The sequence below is a fragment of the Panthera tigris genome, chromosome D2 (assembly GCF_018350195.1).
Source record: "Panthera tigris isolate Pti1 chromosome D2, P.tigris_Pti1_mat1.1, whole genome shotgun sequence".
NCBI lineage: Eukaryota > Metazoa > Chordata > Mammalia > Carnivora > Felidae > Panthera > Panthera tigris.
This window is the reverse complement of record NC_056670.1, coordinates 3,691,879-3,701,325: the sequence shown is the minus strand read 5'-3', so window position 1 is coordinate 3,701,325 and position 9,447 is coordinate 3,691,879. Positions and strand designations below refer to the sequence as shown.

Sequence of the window (9,447 nt, the reverse complement as noted above, 5' to 3'; positions counted from 1 at the left end):
TCAGATGATCCTCAAAAATCAGGAAAATAAATTATATTTAGTGATCTCTGAGCAAATAGGAAAATATAATATGCTTACTCTAACTTCTATCCAAAATATGTTATACTAAAAACACTGGCTTTAGTGTTTCAACAAGTAAGACCTGGAGTTCAATGTGTAGATAATTGTTTCTCAAAATTTAATATTCATACAAACCAGCTTGGGGTCTTGTGAGAATGTGGATGTTTGTTTAGTAGACCTGGGGGCGGGAGCAAGATTCTAAATTTCTAAGAAGCTAATGTTAGAATGTCATATTTCTTTCCAGTTAATACTGGTAGTTTTCTGGCAAGGGTATAGAAGGCATCGATTTCCAATAATGTCAGAGAAATGAGATGTTCCTGCATTTGCTCTCAAGTACTTTTTGAAACCTGAAATTAAAACATACTACTTATATAAGTTGGCAAATTTATGTTACATACAATTCATTCACTTTGGAAATAAGGAAACATAATCAGCTATTTTTAAAGTATGAAACGTGAGAGAGGAATTAATAATAGTGCATTATTCAATCTCTTTCAACCATATAATAAGCATGCATGAGAGAATTTTATTGAAATCCGAACTTGGTCAATACTGTGCAAAATTTGAGGTGAACTATAGCTATATCCGACGAAGTCCTATTCAGTAAAATTCTGAATTCTCTTCAATTATAGTGTCATCCTTTTAACATCTGGAGAGTGTGCAGCACACAAGGCAAGTTTCTGAGATTTTTTTTGTTTTGGAAAGGATACTTGGTTTTCCTTTCTGTGAATGGTGAAACGCTGTGCTTTGTTTAGTGGTGAGAAATCTTGACTGTGTTCTTTGATAATGATTACCTGGGCATTTTTTTCTTTATCTGTTCTGCACTTTATGCACATAGATATTACCATTCTTAAAATAGTCTATAAAGAAACTGGAGCTGGAGAAGTGAAATACCATAATAGACTTGAAGCCATAGATTTATACCCTTCCTAGGCATTTTACATGTTACCTAAATTCTTGACCCTGCCAAATTCCTTTATAAAACGTTCATGTCCAATGACATTAATGTGAGACTTCTCTGATCTTACTACGTCTTCCATATTGAAATAGACTTCTCTGATCTTTCTACGTCTTCCATATTGAAATTGTGGTTTTAGATGCATTCTTCCTATTTGATCTTTTTCCACCTCAGTAAGCTTTTGATGAGGGGGAGATTTCTGTGGAGAATTTATTTGGAGAATTCCAAATAATTATTTCACTTCAGATGGCGAAACTCAATTATACTATGTTTGGTGTGGATACAGTATTCATAAAGTGTGTGTGCAAAGGGGTTGGGAGTGAGGGAAAACCGCAGATGATATTTATAAAAGAGATAGGACCTCGAGTGTTCCTTAAAAGGTCAACAGATACATATGTAAAATTTTGAAAAACTTTATATCGGACAATAAGGAAAAGAGGTTCATGATTCCTAATAATTTACGGAAGATTCCCACATTTGCTATCACTTTGTAATTCTATTCTTTTAAAAAATCAGTATGGTGTAGACAGCAGCTGTATAAACCCATTACCTGTAAAATCCTCTAATATAAATTTTTTTCCCATTTTTTAATGAAAAGAAAATTCACATGTACCAAAAAAAGTTCTGTGAAGGTGGAGATGAAGAGTCATCTATGTTAATCAACAAAATATAAATGATGACTTAGTAAATTATTTCTTGTTTATTATAATGAAAAAAAAAATTCAAGACCCAACAAAACAGCTAAGTGATGCATTTAAGTGAGATGTTATTTACTGAATTGAGAGTCTGTCCAAAAAAGATTTTCCCGGAAGAACAATTCACCGATACAAATGTGAGTGCAAATTTGTCTTTTTTTTTTTAAAGTTTAAAGCATATTTTCCAAAGTCTTCGCTTGTGTGCATGATATAAATCCCATACGTCGTTTTGTCAGCGGCAATAAAAAGCACAGTTTATTAAAAACTGAAGTAAAAATCAAAGTAACTTCTTAGAAAACCCCAGTCACAGTTTTGTCATTGGTATATGCAGGCTGTTCCAGGGGCCCATCCAGAGCTCCTCGTCGTCTGAGTGCGTGTGGTCGCTGTGGACTTCCAGAGGGTCCCTGACGTTCTTACTGTCGGCCTCCTGTTCAACTGTGCTTTTCAGCCTGGGGCCCAGCGGCCTCCCTGCCGAGCTGTCGGTCCCCACGGGGCAAGGGGCGAACGTGACAAGAGTGGGCCTTGTGTTCATCTTCTCGGTGGAAAACGGGCCCTTGGACAACGTGTTCAGGGGGACATTCTCCTCCTGTGTCACTGCCAACTTGTCGAGTTTCTTAAAGTGCCTCCCCAGGCGCACGGGGGAAGTGGCTTTTAAGGTATCAGCGAGGCAGGCCCGGCGGGTTCGCAGCACGGAACCGTTCTGTGCGATATAGATGTTGCCATTGATGTTGCTGTGCGGGCCGCGAGGGTGCACACGGTTCCTCTGACACTCTGGGGCGCTGTCTTCTCCAGTGGAGCTGGCCTCATACTCGCGGTCCACGACCAGCTTGATCATCCGTCTCCTGGCCCACTGCCGGGAGAAAAGACAAAGAGTCACTGTCACAGGAATCAGAGGGGCAAAGGTTACAAGGCCTGTGAAATTCAACACCCGTGATGCAAAGCTGTCGGAGGTAAAGGACTGGAGAGAGGTAGGAAGAAACTACTGTCCATTCACGGCCCAGCCCACGGCTGGTAGGGCATCCCTTCTCAGAGTCAAGTGGGGCTCCCTTAAGGAGCTGACTTTGCAGGTGCACTTGTGTTCTTGTAGATCAAGTTACTGCTCTCTGTGAAAAACAGGCGTATTATTTATATCAGAGTGAGGATCTCATCCACTGTTGGACAGTGGCTACACATTTCGGGGAGGTCAGGTTAGAAGGCAGGCACAGCATTAGTATAGCCTGTTCGTAAAATCCTTCTTGTCCCCAAATCTTAAAGATATTTTTTAAACCTGCATTATTCTAATTCCTAATTAATCCTCTGTTAGCCAAATGAGAAGCATCCTAGTGTTCTGGATACTTCATTTAAATATATTTAATATATATGTTCTGTAGATTCCACTTAGATGTATGTTAACTTGAAAGAAAATATCTTCCCATCCTGAATAATTTACCCAGTAATACACAAAACGGTAAACAAATTATTGTGAACTCTCCTCTAGTAAGCAGCTGGAACACATGGACGTTTCTACATCTTTCTTTTACCAGTCCACGTCAGAAACGACAAGGAGTGAAGGCTAGCCAGTACTAAATAGTTCCACGTTTTCGGAATATGTGAACCACCAACACGTTGCAGTAAGTAAGCCACACTTTTTGGATTTCCAGGTATATCTTTCAAAGTTATTATGTTTACTTACCCAGAAGAATGTTTGGTGAAAATTCAATTCCTTTTTTCCTAAATCTTTAACCCCTACCCACGATGAAAAAGAAATGGTATACACTTCATTTTTAAACTTAATTTCATTTAGCTTCTAGTATTTCCAAGCACCAGCTACAAACGTGTTTGAACATGTGTGGGATTTTTTTTTAAGTTTACTTGTTTTGAGAGAGGGCGAGAAAGAGAGAGCGCACATGCAAGCGGGAGAAGGGCAGAGAGAGAATCCCAGGCAGGCTCTGCGCTGTCAGCACAGAGCCTGACGTGGGGCTCAGCCTGGCGAACCGTGAGATCATGACCTGAGCTGAAATCAAGAGTCGGACATTTACGCCCCTGGGTGGTATTTTATAGAATACTTTTGGCCACTCGAAATGTACACATCGACAAAAGTGGACTTTTAGAGCTGTCACTGTTGCAAGTTGTGTCCTGATTTTACGGTCTGCTGTTGAGCCGAAACCCCCGTATGGATTCACGGAGCCACGCGGCCAGGCCGGGCGTCCCTGGTGAGCCGTGATGCCAGATGCATTCCCAGGAGCCCCACTAGGAAGTATTAAATATGGATTGGTCGCTTGTCTTCCACGACCCAGAAGAGAGGGGAGTCCGTGTCCCCTGACACCCTCTAACGCACACATACACGTGGACAGCGCGGGCTGCCCTTTTCGGGCATGCCAGTGTCAGGTCACACAGAGAGGAGGCCCACGACCTCCCTGCAGGCGTCACCCCGGAGAGCACACAGAGGGCACAGCACACAGAGCAAGGAGCACCGCACACTCCCACCTGTCCTGCTCTCAGAGGGCCGTGTCGTAGCCCTCGGAGCCTCCCGGACGCCTGTCCCGGCGCGCGTCCCTGCTGCTGTCCTGCTCTGGCACCTGGAAGCCCCAGGGCCCTCCAGACTGGCTCTCGCTGCTGCTGCTAACACTACTGGCCGGCTCGGACTCCTCCTCGCTGGCCGAGCCCTCTTCCCCCGGGGCCGCCTCTGCGCTCCCCTCCTCGGTGACCTCCAGGTCTGCCGGCTCGTCCACGGAGGCCAGCTCGCTCTCCCCTCCTGCTGGCCCGCCCTCCTCCTCCTCCTCCCCCTCCTCCCTGGGCTCCTCCTCGGGCTCTTCGGGGGGCTCCCGTTTCCTGCCTTTGACCTCCTTGACCTCCTCGACAACCGGCCTTCTTCTGGCAAGAAAGATGTTCTTCCTGGCCTTCTCTCCTTCTGACTCTGTGGACTCCGACTCTTCGGATTCAGGGGTAGAGCTCTCCTCCTCCTCCCCCTCCGAGGGCGTCTCCGACTCAGACTCCCCCTCCGAGGGCGTCTCCGACTCGCTGAACTCCGACTCCTCTTCGCTGTACTCTGTGTAGTCGCTCGAGGATTCTTCCTCTGACTCCACCGTGCTCTCTGTGGCCTCATCTCGGTCCAGGGTGAGCTTCAGATAATCCTTGTCCGCTTCCTCAAGGCGTCGCTGCCACTCTTCACTCTCGAGGTCCACGACGCCCCTCCTCTCGGCCAGCCCTCTAACTTTCCTGAAGATCATGGGGAATATCCTGGCCCTCTCCCACGTGGTGCCGGGAGGCTCGGCCAGCGGTGGCTTCTCGATGGTGACGACCACTTCCTCCTCCTCACTAGGCTCTCTGACTTCAACTTTAGGTTTTTTAATTTTCTCTGCCTTTTCCTGAAAATCACGAAAATGCAATTCAAGTGTCAGCTGGGGGACGGTTACCGGGTGACCTTGTCCCGCACAAGTTGGGCAGGGACGAACCTGCAGGTTGTAACTAGTTGAAGAGAATGAGCGGGCGGCTCTCCACCGTTCACCCCACCGCATCCAGGCACAGAGTGATCACAAAAAAGTATTTTATTTTGGCTTGTACTTTGTATTACCAGAATCTAACGCTTTCACATTTCTTTTTCTTATTCAGAGTTTATTTTGCGTCTTAGATCAAAAGAGAAAGAAGTAATCGTTAACTCTTCTCTCTCCCATCCCTACACATTGATTAAACACTTTGTGTTTTCTTAAACAAAATTTTAAATAATCAGGAAATTATGTAAATAAAGTATTAAATACTTTATCTGACTGGTGTATGTGAAATTTGACTATTTTCTTAATTTTGAACAGGGAAAACCTTAGCAACATTTGTTTTTGTTCTTATTTTGGATAAATGTTTCAAGTAAATATTATAGACAAGTATATAAATGACTCCTGTTAATTAAAACGTAAGTGATAGAATTCCATTAAAAATATTGGTGGTAATGCTTTCCTTCCGTTTGATAACTATACTGTTTTCATGATTTTTAGATATGCTGGATAATGTGGGAACCAAAGTGACCATTGTTTTGCAAAATACTTTTTATGTATTTGATTATAATGTTATTTTTATGGAGTCACATTTAGGATTTTAGAAGATATAAACTTCATTGTGGCTTTATTCCAGGTGTTTAACATTTTATCATAGGAAATAAGTTAAACATACACAGTAATGAATTTCCTTCTATAAACAAGGTGATGAAATGGTCCACATAATGAAATTTCCATGAAAAACATGTACTAAGCGAATGGGAGTTCTGATTTTTGAAATATTTTGTAGTCTGCTATTCAAATAGGGTTAAACATCACATTACCTCTTCCTCCTCATATTCTTCCTCGGCTTCACCAACCACCTCACCATACTCCTCTGGTCCAGCTGGCGGTAAGAGACGGCGACGGCTTCCATACTGAGGCATCTCATACCTGTAACAGAAACTTACAACTTTCAACACGTTTCTGTGTGGTCCGTGTAACCTTGACTGATCTCAGTGTTCTTCTTTGTCTTCATCACTCAATCAACAGACATCTATTTACAGCACCACCTATCATGCTCCTTATCAACTAGTTACTAAAACATAGAGCAAGAACTACAACCTGATGGCCAATGGATTTTGCCATGACAGTGCCCTGGAATAACAGCAAAAAGAACCAGGTTATTTCAGATTCAGGTTAGGGGAGAGGCTAGTGTGAAGGGAACAGCATATCGTTCCTTAATGAGTTGAAGAATTTAGAACATGAAATAGGTTCTTTGTAAAACTAATAGCTTGTTCACAACATAATGTCTCTATAGTTACAGCAAAGACCTGCTTCAGACATGATCTGGAATGGTATTTACATTTTCTTTCTGTGTTTTGGGAAAGCAGTTAACGTGTGTAGGGTGGCTTGAAATGCTTATTACTGGGTTCTAAAGTATGTTTTCTTCCTAATTTCTCTTGGGCAAGTCTTGAGGCTGACTAGTTACATCAAATATTAAACATACCCTATGAAATAAATGGTGAATTCAGGAATTGAGCAAATATGTTTGAATTCTATTCCTCATTTAAATAAGTTTGAATCATTTTACTGCTTCATTAGAGTTGTGGTCAATATCAGCATAGAACATCAAACCAGAAGTGAATGTTAAAAAAATGGATAAAACCTGATTGAAACTAAAAGTAGATACATAATTCATTTTCAAGGATGAAATGGATGAAATCACATTTGCAACACAAATGCTAGTAATATCTAATAACTCATTTTTCATAAAAATATTGATACTGGATAAAAAAAAATCTGAAGATGTACCCATGCTCATAACTGTAATAATCTTGTCCAAATTCCTGGCCAGGATCAATTCCAGACTCCATGGATAACTCCTATTGTTCAAAAAGAGAAATTGCATTTGAAAATAAATTCTCATCACATTTCATATCATATGAATTTAGATTTCCAGACCTAGAATCCCCATGACTCTCAGAACACTCCTGCCAACAAACTTTAATTTCAAATGTTAGTTAAACATATTCAACATTTTTTTCTGGCTCCAACTATTTGACATGAAAGTTATGTCATTAGAATGGAGGGGGTAAAAAAAATACATTTTTTTCTAATGGTGAGTCTATTAGATCTATTAGGTGAATCTATTAAAGATTACAGATGAGCATATCACTTGTTCCTGGGTAACTTTACAAACTACCAGTAGAAAATACTTCACTGTATTTTAACTTGTTTTATTAACAGACTTTAGCCTGAAGGAATTATAATGTTGTCTTTAGCATTTTTTCATTTCCTAAGAACAGCTTCATAGTACCCGGAGCACTTCTATTCATTACATTTATTTTTATTAAAGGATATGATGATGATCATTTATACATTAATTCAACACAACATTAATGTGTGAGACCGCTCAGGGATGTTTACATTTTCAAACCTGCTAATTCTACAGTGCACCTGGGTGGCTCCATCGGTTAAGTATCCGATGCTTGATTTCTGCTCAGGTCGTGATCTCACAGCCCATGAGATTGAGCCCTGAGTTGGGCTCTGGGCTGACAGTGAGGGGCCTGCTTGGGATTCTCTTTTCCTCTCTCCCTGCCCTTTCTCCACTTGCTCTCTCTCGAAATAAATAAGAATAAATTGAAAAAGAAAACCAAAACACCTAATTCAGTCTACCCACAAGAATGGCTAAAACAAGCAAACAACAAGGTCAGCAGTCACATGTTTTGGCAGTGACATGGGGTAGCCGGAAGTCTCACATACTTCTGGAGAGATTACAAATGTGCCAAATCCTTTGGAAAATGTTTGGCAGTAATACTAAAGTCAAATATATGCATATCCTTTGACAGAAATTCAGTACAGTTCAGTTTATATGCTGAACATAAATGAGTATAAATGTGCACCAAAATACATCACTTGTAAAAGCCAAAAACCAGAACCAGAGCACAAGTCCATGAGATACACACACCTACCTCACGCAGTCACAGAGATGAACCGCCCAAACAGAGTGATGGGCAAAAGAAACACACAATTCTATATACTCCTATTTACATAAGCTTGAAACACAGACAAACAGATATGTGTGTTAGAAGCCAGTGAAAAATTTCCAATCCGTGGTAAGAGTACCTTGGATAAACCTCACTGGTTACTGTCTTGCCACCGTGCACACAAGCGTACATTTTAAAAGAAAGTCCGGCCACGGGTGGCAGCTGAGAGTGTTACATTAAGGAAAGCAAGCCAGACACAAAAACACACATACTGGATGGTATCATTCATACATGGAGTACAAAAATATATAAAAATAAATAAAAAGGCAAACTCCTAAAGACAAAGATTAGCAAAGTGGTTGTCAGGGGCTGGGGGAAGTGGGGAGAAGTTGGGAAAAGGGTACAGATTTTAACTACAAGATGAGAATGGTCTGAGGATTGAATGTATAGCATGGTGACTGCAGTTGATAACTATGTAATTGAAATTTGGTAAAAAAGATAACGGTTCTCACCAAATAGCCAATCACAACAATGTAAACTTTAAATTTCTTATGATTTTGTCAAATATACTTAAAGCTGAAATTTTATATATATATATATATATATATATATATATATATATATATATTTTAATTTTTATTTTATATTATTTTTTTACCTAACATACTTAGGAAAAAAACAAGCCAGCTGAGTCATTGGCGGAAAGGAGAAATAATATGCGGGTGTTGGTATGGACAGGCTAGTAGGGGGTGTGCATTTTGTAAAAATTTTTCCTGCTGTGCAGTATCACTTGCTTACTTTTATGTCTGTAGTTATATTTCAACAAAAAGTGCTCATTACAGAAAATGGTAGTAGGAAATGAGGTCAATAACAATTGGGACACAGTCAAAGTCTAAATTTAAGTTATTCAAACTAAACACTTTAAATATAAATCTCTCTACCTATATTTTTCATATTGGTAGGCTTGGACTTTTGACACATCTAAAACCCAACACAATTATACTGGTTTAAATGAAGCAAACTGATTTCAGAACTAACGCTTTTAAACTCTTTGGCCAATGCATGTTTAGTGTCATGCATATGGAGACTGAGAAAAGACCAACAGATTTTGAAGTTGAAACCTAAATGTTCATCAGTGGAAGAATGGATAAAGAAAATGTAGTACATAAATACAGCGAATATCACTCAGCCTTATAAAAGAAGGGGTTGCTGTTATATGCAGCAACATGGATGAACCTTGAGAACGTTATGCTAAGTTAAATAAGCCAGTCACAGAAGGATAAATACTGCATGATCCC

At 40.6% G+C, this 9,447-nt stretch overlaps 1 protein-coding gene across 1 annotated transcript in view; it reads right to left on the bottom strand.

Annotated features, from left to right (window-relative positions):
* Positions 1-4,190: 4,190 nt before the first annotated feature.
* The window catches only part of PCDH15 (protocadherin related 15), an 833,394-nt gene continuing 828,137 nt past the window's right edge, over positions 4,191-9,447 (bottom strand). The window contains 2 exon segments of the mRNA XM_042960326.1: positions 4,191-5,060; positions 6,005-6,113. Coding sequence (XP_042816260.1) covers positions 4,191-5,060; positions 6,005-6,113 — 979 coding nt within the window.